This window comes from Erpetoichthys calabaricus, chromosome 3 (genome assembly GCF_900747795.2).
Source record: "Erpetoichthys calabaricus chromosome 3, fErpCal1.3, whole genome shotgun sequence".
Lineage (NCBI taxonomy): Eukaryota > Metazoa > Chordata > Cladistia > Polypteriformes > Polypteridae > Erpetoichthys > Erpetoichthys calabaricus.
In genome coordinates this window covers 111,272,774-111,292,282 of record NC_041396.2, presented here as the reverse complement: position 1 = coordinate 111,292,282, position 19,509 = coordinate 111,272,774, and the positions used below count along the sequence as shown (strand labels likewise).

The 19,509-nt window shown below is 35.8% G+C and overlaps 1 protein-coding gene across 5 annotated transcripts in view; it reads left to right on the top strand.

The window, feature by feature from the left end:
* Positions 1-19,509, top strand: part of LOC114648307 (serine/threonine-protein kinase MRCK alpha-like) — a 571,032-nt gene that overhangs the window by 523,818 nt on the left and 27,705 nt on the right. For all 5 annotated transcript variants that reach the window (XM_028797282.2, XM_051925532.1, XM_028797279.2 and 2 more), the window contains 3 exons: positions 656-1,249; positions 14,949-15,046; positions 17,534-17,618. In XM_028797282.2, coding sequence (XP_028653115.1) covers positions 656-1,249; positions 14,949-15,046; positions 17,534-17,618 — 777 coding nt within the window. The remainder of the gene's footprint in view (positions 1-655; positions 1,250-14,948; positions 15,047-17,533; positions 17,619-19,509) is intronic.

Sequence of the window (19,509 nt, the reverse complement as noted above, 5' to 3'; positions counted from 1 at the left end):
TTTTTTTATAAATAATTTGGTAGGAGCTATTCATATTATTTTCTGCTTTGACATTGTAATATATTTATTCTTTTGAATTGCCAAAACAAATTGCATTTAAATACATTAAAGATTATATTTTATACAGCAACACAAATTGAAAAAAATTCTAAAGTGGAATCACTTTTACAAAGATGGTAACAGATCATATATCTACTGATTGATAATTTCAATGGAGTCTGTTTCAACTGCCGGTTCTTATCTTCACCGTCGGGATCACAGTCCTTTTATTTATTTGGCCAGTCCTGCATTATGCTATGAATAGTCATGCAGTTTTTTTTTTAATAGCATTAAAACCAAAGAAGAAGTCATGTTGGACAGAAGTTTGTCACAATAAAAAATATTGTGAACTAGCTGCCTTCTTTTTACAGTGCCTGATACCACTTTAGTGTACTCCAATTCATTAATATACTTTAAAGTTTATTTTATAAACACTATAACAACAACACCATGAAAATCATACAAGGATACCTTTAAAATGCAAGTAATTTTAAATGTTTTCACATTTAATGGTATTATTTTTGTTTTCATTTAATTCCAAATATTTATTCTTTAAAAAATAAAGAATTATTACTTGCTAAAATCACTCTAATTTACATTTCTTTTTTCTCAACAGAGATTATACGAGTGGGTGATAACAAAAAAGTCCACCAGATTGAGCTAATCCCAAGTGAACAGCTAATAGCAGTGATATCAGGGAGAAACCGACATGTTCGACTGTATCCCATATCTGCCTTAGATGGTCGAGAAGCAGAATTTTATAAACTGGCAGAAACAAAAGGCTGCCAGACTATTATATCTGGGCAGGTCAGGCATGGAACAATGACGTGCCTATGTGTGGCAATGAAGAGACAAGTGATATGTTATGAACTGAACCAGAGCAAAACTCGCCATAAAAAGATCAAAGACATTCAGGTTCCAGGCAATGTCCAGTGGATGGCCATTTATAGTGAGCGCCTCTGTGTTGGCTACCAGTCGGGATTCATGAAGTACAGCCTGCATGGTGAAGTAAACGCAATCAGCCTACTGCATTTTGATGATCACACGCTTTCCTTCATCACACAACAAGGGATGGATGCCATATGTGCAGTGGAAATCTCCAACAAGGAGTATCTGCTGTGTTTCAGCAGTATAGGCATATATGTGGACTGTCAAGGTCGGCGATCAAGGCAACAGGAACTAATGTGGCCAGCAGTTCCCATAGCTTCATGTAAGTTTACTTATCACATGACTGTTCAAGTTTTTTAACTTTTCTTGTCATTGCCTATTACTATTTGTGCTTAGTTAATCACCACCATCAACAATTACTGCATATAAACTTTAAAATAGAATTACTGACATTACTATTAATACTGCAAGTCCTACACCACACCACACCTCACCAAAATCCCTACAACTACACAAAGAAGTTTTGAAAAAAGGATCCATCAAACAACTCCTATTTTCTTGACAGATGTTTTATATTTATATTAGTGATGTTCCACTTTTCTATTACCATAATGTTATAAAGCACATTTTATTTTAGTGTCCTATTTATGGTTGTTAGACCATTTAGGGCACTCTGAGAAGATCAAGGATGACTTTGCCTTCAGTTTCTGCCATCCAGTAATGGTTTTGCAGGTCATAAATTCCCACTGACAGTGAAGTTTTTGGCCCGAATATTTTTGGTACTGGTCCATGGCATTCCTAACCTCTGGCAACAGAGCAGGCTTAAATTACAGTATCAGGGAACTAGTGTTCCACTGCAAAGTATACTCTGATATTCTTGCATTCCAGCAAAGTGTATAATACTAAAATGTCTTCAACGCAGGTGAATTGTAGGGGAGTTAGGTAAACTTTGTCAGTCTTCTGAAAATAAAAATTTTCCAGAATCTTACAAAAAGTTTATAATCTTGTGGAATAAGAGGGCATTTACATTTACAGAAGCTTACTTACGAGCTATTTGCCCCTTTACTCCACTACCATGACAATGACTGACACACGTCTGTGCTAGTGTTGCATACTGGTGAACAGAGTTGCTAAGCACCCTTAAGACAATATTTCCATTTGCAAAAAACTCTGGGATTCATCCCTCTCTGGATTCTGGGTTACTGCTGTTGCCACCAACCATACCCCAACCATATTTGTATTTAAAGTTTTATAATTCTGTAGCTTTGCTATTTTGATGCCACAGCATTTTGTGTGTAATACCTCTGGCAGCTGATATACATATTTTCAAATTTTCTGAGAAATATCTGATTTCACTTGGATGACTAGTTGCAAGCTATTTAATCAGTAAAAGTATCACCCACATCACGGAGGTTTGTGTAGCTAGCTTTATGAGAATGAAGACTGAATGTTGTAGCTTTCTGACTGAGTGAGATGTTAGTAGTATAGCTTGACATGTGATGACGAAAGTGATTTGAAAGAAAGGCTGCAGTCAGCGTTAACCAAAAGGATTGTCCTAACCCAGCATAGTCAAACCTTTAATAGACAGGAAGCATAACCTATATAGTAACTTCAGTGAGTCTGCCAGGTGTATTGGGCTCTCAGGTGTGTTATCAATGCTGAGTCAAAGAAAGCACCAATCTCATTGACAGACAGATCATTCCTAACTTTAGTGGCACTCTATGGAAAGGTTCTACACGTATCAGTAACTTTGTTTACCCTTAGAGTTTTAGAAAGATTTCTATTTTATGGTCATGGTATACTGCACACCAAGGTTTTTATAGTTAATGAAAACTAAAATCAAAACTGAAACTATTATTAAAAAAACATTTTTGTAAACTGAAATAAAATAATTAACAAAACTGAAATGAAAAACTAAAACTAAACGAAACTATTAAAGTAGCTGGAAAGATTAACTGAAATAAAATAATAATTTACCGAACATAATTCATTTTCTTGCTATTAGTTTTTAACCTTTATAACATTTAAGTCTAAAACTGAAAGCCATCCACCATAAGCCGCCCGCACATATTCATCCAGTGAATGGCGGCTGGTGACGGAGGGCGGGTGTTCACACAGCATTTGTGGTGACAGAGCAAGCTGGAATAGAAAGCAAATTTATGTGCCTTTCTTTGCACTTGTATTTCAAGATGTAATTCAAATGCCTGAAACTGGAATGTGCTGCTCAACAAAAACTTTACCTTATGGACAGAAAACCCACGAATGAGTAACATTTCAGTTTATTTGTCAGGTGCCTGCTTTTTGTTGACAGTAATTCACCTGCCACTTCGCATATGAAGTATACGAATGATAGAGAAAGTATAGTAATCATGAAAAAAAAATCGACCTCGACATTTTGATGAATCTTGGTGTTTTAGAACTCCCCGAGTCCGAAAATACAGTTTTTTGGAATTATGTGTGTGTGTGTGTATAAACACGATATCTCAAAAATGCAACTAGATAGATGGATGAAATTCAGCATGTGGCTGTTACATCAAAACTGTAGATCAGTATTAACTTTTGGGCTAAATCCATTAACCAGAAGCGGTATTTTACCTGAACACATACTTGATTTTTTTTTTTATTCATGCAGCTGCGGAGTCCGATTTATTCAACTTAACTTTTATAATAATTGTTCAATATATTATTAATTTGATTTGTTGTTGATGGATATTTAATGTACATAATATAATCATTGTCTTGTGGTTTACTCCTCAAATATCCATCCCCATATCTGAGTACACGAGAATGTCTAGGGGAGACCACTCCCGATTTTTGAAAACACTGATCAAGACACTGACTAGGTCATGATACAAGATCAGCATATTGTTGCTGACCAATCACTTTTGCTTTAAAAACATCATTTTACAATGAAGCTATACAAACCTTGTAAAATTCCTGAGTTGGCAATGTCTCTGCTGAATTACAGGTAGGTGGGGGAAGAGAGTGTGCCAAGTGGTGAAAAGCTAAACATACTAATTTGTTTCTATTCTATATTTATTAATGTATCTTTTTTAGTTCATATTCACAGCTCAAAATACCTGATATTGTGAAAATAACCCAGTAGCAGAATTATGCTTTAAAATATCTGTCCCCATTTGTTCAATGTTTCTCTCTCTCTCTCAAATCAGATAGCTGAAATGTCATATTCTTTTTGCTGTTAACATCAGCCATATCATACATATTGCATATCAGGGATTTTTCCTGCCTTGCATCCAGACCTGCTGGGGTATGCTCCAAGTTACTGTGATCATGCTCTGGATAAACAGGTTTAGATAATGCATAAATTGTTCTTAATCTCAGATGCTGTCTCTGTCATTTTGTACCTGTCCGTACTCCTATTACCTACTCTTGCTCTGCTCATCCTATGCATGGGCTATTCAAGTCTCACTGCCCCTAACCTTCACACCACATGCTTGTTTTTCTTTATTTCCCTCAATACAGCTAGGTGGGGTCTGCTCACTAATCCAACCCTAAGAGTCTTGTTCTTCCTTAACCCCCGTGATTTTCATGGTCACACCTGTCAAAACACAGTAGAATCTCTTTTCTTATTTTTTTTATATCTTTCCAGGCCTGTAGGTGCAAAATTCTGTCTATAAATTGTTTGTGCCTGAGATGGAATCAGAGATCAATATGGCTGGTAGAAAATAACAAAGCCCAGTGTTTGAGATTTTTTAATTAAATATTGAAGGTATTCATTATAAGCACATTGTCGTCAGAGCAGGATATGTTGTGTGTTGTAGATATTTAGAGTAAAAAAACCCTCACACCTTAAAATTCACCTAAAGTTCATTACAAATTGGTCCATTCTGGGCAATAAAAGGAAAAGAAAAAAAGTGCCAACAGTCAGCGCAGATTTGTTCAGCACAAATGACATAGAAAATATTTTAAAAATTATAAAATTGTGTAAAATTGTTCATATTCAGTACCTAGTTTTATTATGCTTGTTTTTCAGACAAAAACAAAACCAAATAGTAAAGTGTGTTGGGTAGTGTAGCAAGCTTCCACTAACATTAAATTCCTGTTATATCCAAACCCGTTAAGTGTACAGTTCTGTCTCATTGTGACACAAAAACTAAACTCCATAGTAGCTCTTTAACCATACTATAATTACTAAAACTAAAACTGAAACTAATATATATAAAAATAAAATAGAAATATCTTTGTAAAATAAAAACTAAACTAAAAGTACACGATGAAGGAAAACTAAAACTAAACTGAGTTTCCAAGTAAGGTCAGAAAAAATACAGAAATAAAAACTAATATAAAAAGGCAAAACTATAATAACCTTGCTGCCCAAGTTTTATGTTGTAAGTGCCAATGAAGAGACTCCAGAATTGGAGTGTAGAAATAATTATTTGAATTGTCTTATATTACATTAGTAAAGGTTTTAGGATCACTGCTGCTTGTTACTTGAACCTTGTATTTGGTAAATGAGTGGTGGTTTGCATACTGGAAAATTTTAATGGGCAGTATTTGCCATTGGAATTGTGTTAGTTCTCACAAAGAACCTTCACAGCTAGTACAACTGACATCTTGGTATTTTATTTTTTGCCACTTGGTAAATTCTTTTCTCATTGAAAATCCAAACCTCATTTTAAAGTTATGACTTCTTGAACCATCATAACTGTGTAATAGTATGGACTTTAAAGAACATCATTATTTTAAAATTTGCTTTCAAAGCTGTGAAGCTAAATAGATAGACACCTCAATTTTGTTTAGCATTTCATTTAAATATTCATACATAGCCTGCTCTTTCCAAGTGAAAGGTAAATTAATGAAGTATAACACAGCTTTCAGTAGTCAGGGTACTGTGACATTCACAGAGGAACAGCTATAATTCATTGCAACCTGAAATGAAATATCAGTTGTTCATTATCATCGGAGTACACAAACAGAGGGATCAGTTGATACATAAAAACATTTTTCTGGAACACATTTCTGAACTGTGGTATATTTTAATTATATATAAAGAGGAATAGGTTACATTAACTGTATGCAAAATAATAAAGCTAAGTTGATATATATAGTTGCTTTAACGGGGATGTAGAAACTGAATAGAGTAACTGAACATACATTCACCTAACAGAGTGATAACTTTTTTTAACCCGCCACAGTACAGCCAATGACACAGCCATTTTATACCTTTTCAATAACATTAAACTTTTGAACAGTACAGTAATCCCTCGCTATATCGCTCTTCGCCTTTCGCGGCTTCACTCCATCGCGGATTTTATATGTAAGCATATTTAAATATATATCGCGGATTTTTTGCTGGTTCGCGGATTTCTGCGGACAATGGATATTTTAATTTCTGGTACATGCTTCCTCAGTTGGTTTGCCCAGTTGATTTCATACAAGGGACGCTATTGGCAGATGGCTGAGAAGCTACCCAACTTACTTTTCTCCGTCTCTCTCTTGCGCTGACTTTCTTTGATCCTGACGTAGGGGGATTGAGCAGGGGGCTGTTCGCAAACCTAGACGATACGGACGCTCGTCTAAAAATGCTGAAAGATTATCTTCACGTTGTTCCCTTCTGTGCAAGCTGCTTCCTGAAGCGACATGCTGCACAGTGCTTCGCATACTTAAAAGCTCGAAGGGCACGTATTGATTTGTGCTTGTTTGTTTTTCTCTGTCTCTCTCTCTCTCTCTCTCTCTGCTCCTGACGGAGGGGGTGTGAGCTGCCGCCTTCAACAGCTTTGTGCCGCGGTGCTTCGCATACTTAAAAGCTAAACAGCCCTATTGATTTGTTTGCTTTTTTTCTCTATCTCTCTGACATCTGCTTCCGACTTGAAGAGGAAGATATGTTTGCATTCTTTTAATTGTGAGACAGAACTGTCATCTCTGTCTTGTCATGGAGCACAGTTTAAACTTTTGAAAAAGAGACAAATGTTTGTTTGCAGTGTTTGAATAACGTTCCTGTCTCTCTACAACCTCCTGTGTTCTGCGCAAATCTGTGACCCAAGCATGACAATATAAAAATAACCATATAAACATATGGTTTCTACTTCGCGGATTTTCTTATTTCGCGGGTGGCTCTGGAACGCAACCCCCGCGATGGAGGAGGGATTACTGTATACAGTTGTTGTGATGGATTGGTGTAGTTTGAGGTTTGGTTGTGCATGATGCTACCTGCATAGGCTCAACCATAATCTGGTTTGTGGGTTTAGTAATGGAATGAACAATGTAATGGCTATGTGTAGCAATCTTAGGCAGTCAGTTAGCAATGTAACAAAAGTAACTGCAACAGTGTAATCATTCAGAAATAGTGAATCATTGGGGATTGCTGTAAAAGGAAATTGGAGAGTGAAGGTGTGCAGAGATGCCCAAGGCCTCTGAGTATGTACTAAAAAGAGATGGAATACAGAAAATAAAAATAGTCAAATATAAAGCCAAAAGGAAATGGTCAAGAGAGGCTAGAGAAAGCATGCATTCTTCAGACAGTGTCTTTCTACTCATTGTCACCTTTCTATAGTTACTCATGTTGATGTGGGTTGGGAAATATTTGATTCATGCCAGAATTCAATTGTTAGTACCTTTGTTTTAAGGGAGCTCTAAGTTTTCATAGTGCCAAACATCTCTCCATTTTACAGTCTGCAGCAGATGAAGCAAGCAAGTTTCTTACATAATTTCTAACTACCTCTTTTATTTAATAACGTTTGTTGCATTTTCATTGTATGTTGCTTTCTTTTAAATGCAGGCAAGCCCCTCAGGCATGTCTTGAGGGAGACCCACAGAAAAGCTCATTAAATTCCCAAAGTAGAGTAGACTTCAATAAAGAAGCCTATTTCCAAAGGTATAAATTTAACAGAACAGTAATCTAAAAATAGAAATGCATTAAAATGCCAGGAGCCACTTCAGAAATATTGACCTATTAATGCTATACTAGCCAACGCCCGCCGTAGCATATGGCGGTGTAAGAATAGGAATGGAAAACGGTGAGAAAGGAATTCAGAAATCAAGAAGAAATAAATACTTCTTGAAAGACACAGTGTGCATGTAGAATTTCCGGTCAAGCAGGATTACATGTGAAAGTGATAAATAAATCAGGCTTTCTGAATTTACGTACTATGGCCATGGCATCCTGATTGTTTTGTTGCATGTATCTTGGACTTCCTGAAAATGTGGACGGTAATATCATCATTTTGCCTACACGTACGTTGTTATTTTCAGCGTTTGCTTGCAGTGCATCAGATAGTCCTTTGTATTGTTCCACCCGCAGATCTTGTTGATGTAATCTGAGATAGTTGAGACGCGCTCTCTCTGTTTTAACATACGCATCTACGACGTACTGTTAGAATAGTTTGCCACTGGAGTGCAAAATACTAAATGTGTTCCTCATTGCTAATCTGTATGCGTAAAATTGGCATTGAGTAAGCCTTATTCACTTGGCGGTTCTTTTATCGGGAACATGTTGTAAATCTGTGTGCCAGCCAATGTCTCCGTAAGGGAATTAAAGTGGGTAAATCATAGGATCACAATTCATATTGAGCGTGGAAATCTGTTTACAGGAGTTGCCTATGGGATAGATGCAAAAGTCCCTTTCAGCAGGCGTTTCACCATCTTCTCTGATGAATATCACTGCAACATCGGTGTGACATGTCGGAGCATTGTATCGTAAATCCTGCCTAGGGTTTTCCTTGAAAACCATTCGTACAGATGCTTTTGGATTGGACTGAGCGATTTCATGCATGTGTTTGTATGATTTAGCGATGGGGTTGATGGTTCTGAGCATGGAATCTAGCTGGAGAAGTACATTTTCGCTGTATGCAGAGTTTGCTTTATTTTGTAAGCGTACTTCAGTAGCTTGCGCTGTGTCAAAAACATACAACTGTCCATATCCTGAAGAGGTAGAAGTGTTAGCGTATAGTGGAGAGATTTGGTGATAAATTTGCTTGTGAATTTTAAAACAGTATGGTCCATGGCCAGGACGTTGGGTTATCTGTGCACCCATGGAAGCAAGTGCTAGAGAAGAGTTGTATTCTCGAATCTGTTCACGATAATTTTTAGCTTCTGATGTTTGCTGTGTAAGAAGCTGTTGTAAAGACAAAGGTGGCTTCTGCAAAGGTGGTAAAGCTAATTTACCGTTGTGGCAGCACCTCGAGTACTTGTTGGATGTATTACGCTCAGCAGGCCAGTATAGTGCATGACATGGAAGAGGATGAATAGAAATTGAGAAATGCCGTGTCGGCTGCGTGTGGGCGGGACCGGTTTTGAAGTTGAAGCAGGATGAACCAGAAGAGAAATATATATAAGAGATATGTGGAGCATGATCATAGCGTATAATTGCTTTATAATGGTACAAGTGCATGGTTGACAGCATCTTATTAGTCAGTTCATGAATAATTATGATGCAGTGGAAAGGAAAATAAAAATTCTCCGTGAGCCTAGGTGAAAATACTTTCACACATTTTTTCCTTCTTGAATTATTAGGGCAGACTTGGAAAGAGTAGTACAATCAGTTCCATTGCTGGGTAAAGATATAATTTCAGATCACCACCTAATAAGCCTATGAGTTGATATATTTGGAAGAGAAGAATAAAAGTACTGTATTTGCTTAAACTCTGCATTCTAGTAGAGAGCAGAGCCAGACTGATGTTTACAATCAGCGGGAGCTTTCCTGGTGGCCTGCTCCCTGGCCTGGCGTGGCATTCAGAGCAACCAGTGAAATAAACAAATGGTGAAGTTATATAATGTCATTATAATGGAAAACAAGCAGGCATTATTGCTCTGTAGTAGGCACAAATCCTTTTGGTTTAATGTTGTAGGATTTCTTTTCTGGTTTCTGGTTGGATGGTTTCTTGTTTTTGTTCAAGTCAAGTTTTGACTTTATGTGCGTCTTGCACTCTGACAGTTAAACAGGAGCGTTGTGATGAGAGGTTCGTACGTCTGGTGCTTTTGTGATTAAAGTTATATTTGAAGATTGTTTAAAAGTTTATAATATACTTTGAATTATATTTGGATATTGCATGGGTTTGGGTATTTGTTACTGTGTATTTATTTTGTTTTATTTTTTGTTTCAAATTTTAATGAAGTGTAGCATATGATCACATTTTTAATGTTTTTTTTTCCTTTTTCCCTGACTGAATAGGCTACACAAAATGTTTTATTTTATTTTTTTATTAATGAAACAACGATTGTGAATGGAATGGTTTGTATTTTTAAATGTACCTGTTGTTCTTTATTTCATGATGTTTGTTAATGAATGTGTCTTTTTTTTTTTTTTTACTTGATTTTAATATTTTTAAAGTGTGTCTCTCATGCTCTGACAGTTAAACCTTAGAGCTATGATGAGAGTGACTGAATAGGCTACACTGAATGTTTCATAGTTTTTTGTTTACTAAATGTGTTCTTTAAAAAATGCTTGACAGAATTCTGTGGTACTGAGACATTTTTTGAGTCTTTTGTCTATTGAAGAAATTCAAAGTGTTTTTTTTTTTTTTTTTGACCAACACTTCAAACTTTATGGAAGAGTATTCAGCATTATCATCCAGACACTGACAGCGGCTGTGTAGATTCCAGACTCACAATTGAAATTTCAAACATAATCTATGCACTGCGGATTCCACTGACAACTACTTTTTGTGGTTCAGTGCTTTTTGCACATTTGTTTTGATATAAATATTATAGAACTACATAGTTTATTTATTTATAAAATGTTTACATTTATGAAATGTTGTTCCACACTTTACTATAGAGGTTTTCTTGAGACAAATATTTAAGAGTGAAATGTATATGTAAAAGCTGAATCTACTGTGTCCTCATTCATAAAAAATTCTAAGACATACCGTAGATACTCGCGTATTAGTCGAAAAATTTATGCCTTAAAATTCATTCAAAAAAACAGGGTCGACTTATCCGCTGGGCAACACAATTTAATAATTATAAGCCAGCAATGGGTCTTTTTACTTCTGGTACATGCTTCCTCAGTAGGTTTATCCAGTTGATTTCATACAAGGGATGCTATTGGCGGATGGCTGAGAGGCTACCCAATTAGAGCAAGCAGTTAAGTTCCTGTGTGCTGATTGGCTCAGCGACGGAGCGCCAAATTCGATTCCGCTGCATTAACCAGGAAGTCTCGTCTCGCTCATTCAGCATCAACGTGTTTCGCTGTGTAAAGAGTTAACTTTTGTGCTCTTTTGTGTTTATCTTTGTGCATAGTTAAGTCCTTCGTTATGGCTCCAAATCAATCTGCTCCTGCTACTGCTTCAGAGGCTGTGCCCAAGCGCCAACGGAAGATGCGAACGATGGCCATAATTATAATTATTTATAATTAGTTTTACCCTCGACTTATACGCGGATCATAACAAATTTCGTAATTTTTGGCTTAAAAAATACACTCGACTTATCTGCAAGATCGACTAATACGCGAGTATCTACGGTAATGGTGTTTGGTTTTTTGAGTCTGTGCCTGTACAAAAAAACTGATGTGGATTGTGTGGTCTGGGTTAGACTTGGGATTCTCGGCCTGAATAAGCTTCCCAGTCTGGCCCTGGTAGAGTGCATATAAACTAGTCCCTGGAATTTATTGTAGCCTTGTCACTACTGTTGTATAGGGTCTTATGAATCTGCAAACATCTGAGATGTTACAAAGGAAAATGATTAATGTTTTAATATCGCTGCTTCCAGCCCGGGTTTTGACATGGAAGATAGAGTGAAACATCTTTCTCACCCATAGTCATGTATGTGCAAATGAGTGTCTTATAAAAACCCTATGGCAGCTTTGAGGTGGTTGCATTAACACTTTAATTTACTTTACCATATAATTCAATCCTTTAATGTCATAAACCAGTGCACTTCAGTGAACAGGCAGGTATATACTGTGCCTAATTTTTTGATATTTTGTTTTAAGGTTATATAAAAGCAGAAATGTATTTTAGTTAAGAATAAAATGATAGTGATTGCCAATGATAGTGGTAAGACAATTGAACAAAAACAAAATATAAGTGAGTACTTGAAATTCTCCTCATCCTTCCTCTCCCATCCCTAACAGCATAGAAGTAAAAATTAATATTTTGTGTTAACATTATCTTGTCCAGTACTAACACATAAGGAGAATAATATGTGAGGATGATATGCAGGGAACATAAAAATAATGCTTGACAGACCAGCATTATTGTCATCCTTTGTAATAAAATTGTATGGTCACTTGTAGCAAAAGCAGTACTTAATTCTAAAAAGATTAATCACTATAAAGTTTACAGCATCTGAAGATATTAGAGGGTCATTAACAACTTGCATTAAGATTTATTTTTATGACACGCGTAAAATTCCGACTGAATCTTTCAAATATGGTGTAGTTAATTAAATTAAACAGATGCTATGAGGCCATAGTTTTTATAAAATGTATGACAAGAGAATTACGTATAGCATTGATCTAAATTCTTGAAAGTGTTACAATATAAATATGACATCTTTCAAAGATGAGAAACAAACCCACTTTAATGGAATCAAGGACAATAGCAATGTAAAGAAAAAGAGTTTTAATAAAGGAAGTAACATAAGCGCGAATTTTAGGCAGGCTATTGGAAGTGTTTCTAAAAAGGCTATGTGATTTTGTACAATTACCATAGATTCTCGCGTATTAGTTGAAAAATTTATGCCTTAAAATTCATTCAAAAAAACAGGGTCGACTTATCCGCTGGGCAACACAATTTAATAATTATAAGCCAGCAATGGGTCTTTTTACTTCTGGTACATGCTTCCTCAGTAGGTTTGTCCAGTTGATTTCATACAATGAAATCAGGCGGATGGCTGAGAAGCTACCCAATTAGAGCAAGCAGTTAAGTTCCTGTGTGCTGATTGGCTCAGCGATGGAGCTCCAAATTCGATTCCGCTGCATTAATCAGGAAGCCTCGTCTCGCTCATTCAGCATCAACGTGTTTCGCTGTGTAAAGAGTTAACTTTTGTGCTCTTTTGTGTTTGTCTTTGTGCATAGTTAAGCCCTTTGTTATGGCTCCAAATCAATCTGCTCCTGCTACTGCTTCAGAGGCCGTGCCCAAGCGCCAACGGAAGATGCGAACGATTGCCATAATTATAATTATTTATAATTAGTTTTACCCTCGACTTATACGTGGGTCATAACAAATTTCATAATTTTCGGCTTAAAAAATACTATCTTCAAATTAGAAATTTTGTTAAACAGAAATTGCCCGATATCCCCCACCTTGCACCCTCCACAATGCTGGAAAAAATACTGCTCAATTTCAAGGAAACAAACACTATTTCCGCAATATATAAAATCTTGTTAGAGTCCCTACCTTTCAAAGATCCAAGAGGACATTGGGAAGAAGATCTCTTAATCAATATATCAGAAAAGGAGTGGAAGGTAGCAAAGCAGACAATTCACTCGAGTTCTATATGCGCAAAGCATAGAATTATTCAACTAAAAATTATATATCGAGTCCATCTGTCTCGCTTAAAACTGTCCAAAATGTTTCCAGGGCAGGATCCAACCTGCAAACGCTGCAACCAAGCCCCTGCCTCACTGGGTCACATGTTTTGGGCCTGCACTAAACTAACATCATTTTGGACAAAAATTTTTAAGTGCCTCTCAGACAGCCTTGGTATCACAATCCCTCCTAACCCATTAACAGCTGTGTTCGGTGTTCTTCCAGATGGACTTGAAGTAGAGAATGACAAGCAAACTGTGATTGCATTCACTACACTTTTGGCACGCAGACTTATTTTGTTAAATTGGAAGAATCCTAATTCTCCTCTTATAAGTCAGTGGGAAACCGATGTTTTATATTATTTGAAATTGGAAAAAATCAAATTTTCAGTTAGAGGATCTGTACAACATTTTTTCAAAACATGGCAGGATTTAATCAATATTATTTTAGAATAAGAGAAATAACTATTATTGCATTTAGCTCCCTTCTCTATCTCTTATTTACATAGATATTCACTTCTCCCTTTCTTTTGTTTAATGTTGCCTTATTAAAAAGCCTAAAGCAATTTTCCTTTAGCTAAGCTCTCCTTCTCAGGGGTGGGGTTTGATTAGTCTTCAAATTTGTTGGGTTATAAATTGATTTGTTTGTATGGAATGATTACAATGAAAATTAATAAAAATATCAAAAAATAAATAAAAATAGAGTCGTCTTATCTGCGAGATCGACTAATATGCGAGTATCTATGGTACTTGTAGTGTTAATTTTAAGTTACTGAACTTTAAGTGGCAACTTGATTAGGAGACTGTTCTCTATGTCCATATCTTTTGTAATTGTAAGTAGCAAGTAAATGAAACATCTTTACATTGGTCACTGCTAAAATATAGAGAAATTATGCCAAACAGTTCCCATTTCTTATAGGTCAGGCTAGTTAATTTGATGAATAAAAAGGTGTTTTTTCTGTATTCACCTGTTACTTTGAAATATTAGTCAAAACAGACCATGTACAGGGATTTTTGAGTACAGTTTTCTATTAATCGGTCCATTCCAAATGATAAATTTGACTTTGGTTGTCAGCAGTATATGCTTTAGTTTTCAGAATTATGATTTGTTAATGAGGTGTGGTATTGCTGACGTTCAAAAAAAAATTGTTTAATTAGAGCTTGTATAAGTGAGTTACAGTAGGGAATGGAGAATATTTACACAATGATTCATTTTCATTTATGTATAATTAAATGGTAAATATTTTCAGTTTGACATTATAGTTTTTTGTTTATGAATCTCAGGAAATCTGAAATGATTACATTTTAACATTAAAAACTGTAGCACATTAAAGTGAATAGACTGGCTCTTTTTATTAGTTGCACTTCTTGACTTTCAGGCAGCTGATAAGAGATTTGTAACATAAACTTGAACTGCTACATTGTTCTCTGATGGTTCGGGAGAGAAAAGCAAGATGAAATTTGGTCTTAGGGTACCACCCAGCATGTTTATGCTTGTATTTTTTCATAAAATAGTCAAGTCCCAGTTTAAATATGTGTTGCATGATAGAATTAGTATTCATTTAAATTAAATTGTATCATTTTTCTTTAGGTTATAATGCACCATACCTTTCAGTCTACAGTGAAAATGCCATTGATGTTTTTGATGTCAACACAATGGAGTGGATCCAAACAATTCCTTTGAAGAAGGTACAGTTTTGTGTACTTTGTCATTCTCCCCCTCCCCCCACTTTCTGATTTCAATGTGTAGATTTTGGTTACTTTTACAAGACAATAATACAAATGAACTTGAAGTAGACAAGCTTATGAAGGTGATAAAGAAAAGCACCATCTATTACTGATAAAAGTAAAAGCTTAAATACAGTGCTAAGAAAAATTATTACTCCCTCCTAGTAGCCCCTGTTTTGCATATTTTACAAAATTAATGGCTTCAGGCCTTTAGATAGAAGGTAGCATTAAAGAATGTGAACCGGACTGAACTGGTTGTTTCTGGTCCTACCTCAGCATTTCTCTTGGGTTCAAGTCAGGACTTTGACTAGGCCAATCTAAAAGTTTCATTTTGTTCCTTCTTAGCTGTTCAGTTGTAGATAGATAGATAGATAGATAGATAGATAGATAGATAGATAGATAGATAGATAGATAGATAGATAGATAGATAGATAGATAGATAGATAGATAGATAGATAGATAGATAGATAGATAGATAGATAGATAGATATTTTATTAATCCCAAGGGGAAATTCACATACTCCAGCAGCAGCATACTGATAGAAACAAACAAAAAAAACAATATTAAATTAAAGAGTGATAACAATGCAGGTAAAAACAGACAATAACTGAATAATGTTAACATTTACCCCCCTGGGTGGAATTAAAGAGTCGCATAGTTTGTGAGCATGCATTTATGGTTTTAGTTATTGTCCTGCACTATAAACTAATTACGCTTCAGCTTCAGGTCATGGAGAGCTGACAGGACATTTCTACTTATGAATATCCTGGAAAAGTATAGAATTCATGGTTCCCTTCAATAATGAAAAGTCTTCCTGGTCATGAGGCAGCATAGCATCTACATGTCTTCACATTACCACTCCCATGTTTTATTGTAGGTATGATGTTCATACTGTCGAGAGCTGCATTAGCTTTATGCCAGACATTTTAGGACCTGTGTCATCCAAAGAGCTCTACTTTTGACTTGTTTGTCCATGGAACATTAAAAAGGTTGGGGATCATCCAGGTGTTACTTTTTAAATACAAGGCAAGCACTGATGTTACTCTTGAATACCAGCAGTTTCTTCCTTGCTATTCTCTCATAAATCCCTTTTTCTCAGTCTCTTTCTTGTTGTGGAATCATGAACACAGACCTTAACTGAGGCTACAGAGGCCTGTTGTTTTTTGCATGTTCCTCTGGGATCCTCTGTGACTTTATGAATGAGTCATCTCTGTGCCCTTGTGTTAATTTTCGCAGGCTGTCCTTTCACCACTGTTCCAAATGTTCTCTATTTAGTGGTTATGGCTCTCACTGTGGTGCTGTGGGGTCCCAAAGATTTAGAAACGGCTTTGTAACCCTTTACTGATTGATAAATCTCAATAACTTTTTTCTTATCTCATCTGGAAATTCCTTTACTCTAGAAAACTTTTTAGACTACTTTACTCTTATGGTAAAGGTCAGGTATATGGTGATGTTTAGATTCAAAAGGGTTGGCTGTTACCAGGTCTGGTTGTTTTCAGTCACCTAAAGTCTGTGTTACATTATGCATCTTCTAGTTGAAAGGTATGACTTACTTGCCAACTAAAGTTGTGAACATCATCACTATGCCATGTCAGTTTACAGAAATGAAAATTGCTAGCAATATCAATTAGCAATTGTGTTCCAGCTCAGTTGTGCTTGCCCCTTTTTCTAACAGTGAATAACATTCTGCCTGACAGATCCACTACTGTACAAGGGGTTCACAAGTACAATGAGTTTAGCCGCTATCTCAGCCCTTTTTTCTTTTTTCCATTCTGTCATGGTAAGTAAAACGCAAGACATCAGAAAGATGAGCTTCTCTTCTGTTTGTGAGGTCCAAAACAACCCACTCTCGGACTCCTTATCACTGTGTTGTATGAATTATACTTCCTGATGAGCATTCATTGGTTGTCAGCTCTCATGCACACACAGCTTAGCTCTACAACTAAAGACAAATTCAAACTTGTTTTGCAGACTATGCGACTGGCCTTCACAGGAGCGTGCCTCCAGCTGCCTCCAACTCTCTTAAGATCGATAAATAAAGGCTACAACTGAAAATCTCTGAAAAAGTTGTTTAATGTAAAATGACCTTATGTCTAATTATTAGGTAACACCAATAGCTGTTTTAGTGAACAAATAATTGCCTCCTTATCTTTTAACATAGGTAATGCATGTGTTGGATACTTGTCACATAATATATTTTAAAAAAAATTACAAGTTGTGTTGTATGTTTACTTTGGTTCCCATTATCAAATATTACTTTTTTCTATTCTGCTAAAAATCTCTGATAGGTAGACCAAATAATTGCTCTGTTTGTTGAGACACAAATGTATTAGCACTTTTCCTGCACTAATTTTAAAATCATGGCAATAATACAGAGATTAAAAACAAATTCTAGAATAAAAATGTTTTATACACTATAAATCTGTAACTTGATTGTTTTCTTCCAGGTGCGTCCTTTGAATACAGATGGTTCCTTAAATCTGCTAGGTCTGGAAACTGTTAGATTAATATATTTCAAGAACAAAATGGCAGGTAAGATTGGATATGGAAACCCTTGATACGTTTTTTTTTTCATTTTTTTGTTGTTTATTTTATGAAAACATATTGTATTTCTTTAGGAAAGTTTTCATCATCTTCTACTTTTTCTTATCTTATGTAGTAATTATTTTCCTGTCATAATTTAGGCTTGTGAAAATCTGTAGGTTTGATTAATTAGCAATCCTGAATAGCATTTGTGTGTGTGTTTGTATACAGTGTTTCCTACCTTGGGCCTAGTAGTCCTGGGATAGGTGCTGGTCCCCAGCAACCCTGAACTGGATTAACCTGGTTTAAGAGAACATTACGAACAATTAATAATGTGAGGGCTCTTTATTTATAAAGTGTACAAGAGTCTTTCACTTTGGTCTTTAATATGGTTAATATATGTATGGTCTCTTTTTGAAATTTTGCTTGCTATGTAAAAACACCTGAAACCATTGTATTAGCCTTGTACTCATTCTCAGTGGTTCCAGGTGCTGTAGTGACTTGCAGTCCAATTTACAGTATAACACAGTATAAAACGTGAAACGTGCTTGCTTATCGCAAGTTACTGACATATGGTTTTACTCTCACCATTCATAACACTCTGCCTTATATTTTTGGGGGTTTTCTTTTTAGATTTTAGTTTGTAGGACTGTAGTGCTTAAGTTTTGTTTTGTCCTTTGGATATTGATGTGCTGGTTAGGTTTTAAATACCTTACATTATTTTAGAGCAACTGCCTCAAGCATAAAACCTTTGCAATTGTGCCTAGGCAGATGATTAACTATACTACTGTCCTTTTCAGTCTGTGCCTTCACAAACTAAAAGTTAAGACAGAAATATGACAAAACATAGTTTTCCTGTTGGAATGCCTATGATTTTCCTAGATTTTGAATATTAGTCCATTTTCTTCTATGTTTTGAAGAATAACCTAATTTAATATTTTAAAAATAATGCGTAATAGTGAGTTGGGAAACATTATTTCAGAAAGTGTTCCTCAAGTGGGAGCAGTATTCATCTCAGTGAAGTAAAAAGTAGCATTTACCTAGTCAAGAACAAAAAAAGGACTAACGTATATCTGTTGGCAATCCATATTTGCCAGCAGTTACTTTTCACTATAAAGTTATTCTGTCCCTTAAGGAGAGGATGCACTGATAATAGCACATTCAGCTTTGTGTGCTAGAGTAGGTTCCTAATTAGTGGGCTGGTGGAACAGACTGCATATACAGTACAGTAAAGGGTGCCTATAGTGCACAGCATCCATCTAAATTGCTTAAAGCTGTCAAAAGCTTATTAAACACTGTGATACGTTTATTACCATTCTGATACTAGTCCACCTTGCACACCATCAAGAAAGTAGAAGATCACCATTTATCTGAATTCTGGACAAATGGTCACACAAAATAATCAAAACCGGAATGAACATTCATGGACTGATTATGGATACAGGGCCACCTAATTATGCTTTCCTCAGCATTCACAAATTGGGAAACCCAATATGAACATATTCTCAGTTCAAGAAAATACCACTCACTGTTCTCTTTGTGAATACCTTGTACAGGGAATGCCATAAGCATTCCCATTGTAGTTCTCAATCTTTTCACCAGCTTGAAGCAACAGAAAAAAGTCTGAATTAACTTGTTGATTGTCCAGGTGTTTTGCATAGCATTTGTCAGTATTGCTAAGCTTTGATGTAAAACCACATGAGTTGCATGTTCTGACAGAACTTATTATGAAGTACTTTGTTATTATGAAGAACTAAGTTGCATCTTTAGGTCTCCGTATCATTCTACAATTCCAGAATGTTTAGTGTCACTGTCAAGTGTAATATAGTGAGTGATGTGGGTAAAACTGGAATATATTACATCCATTATAACTTAGTTAACACTAAGGACTCTATTTTCA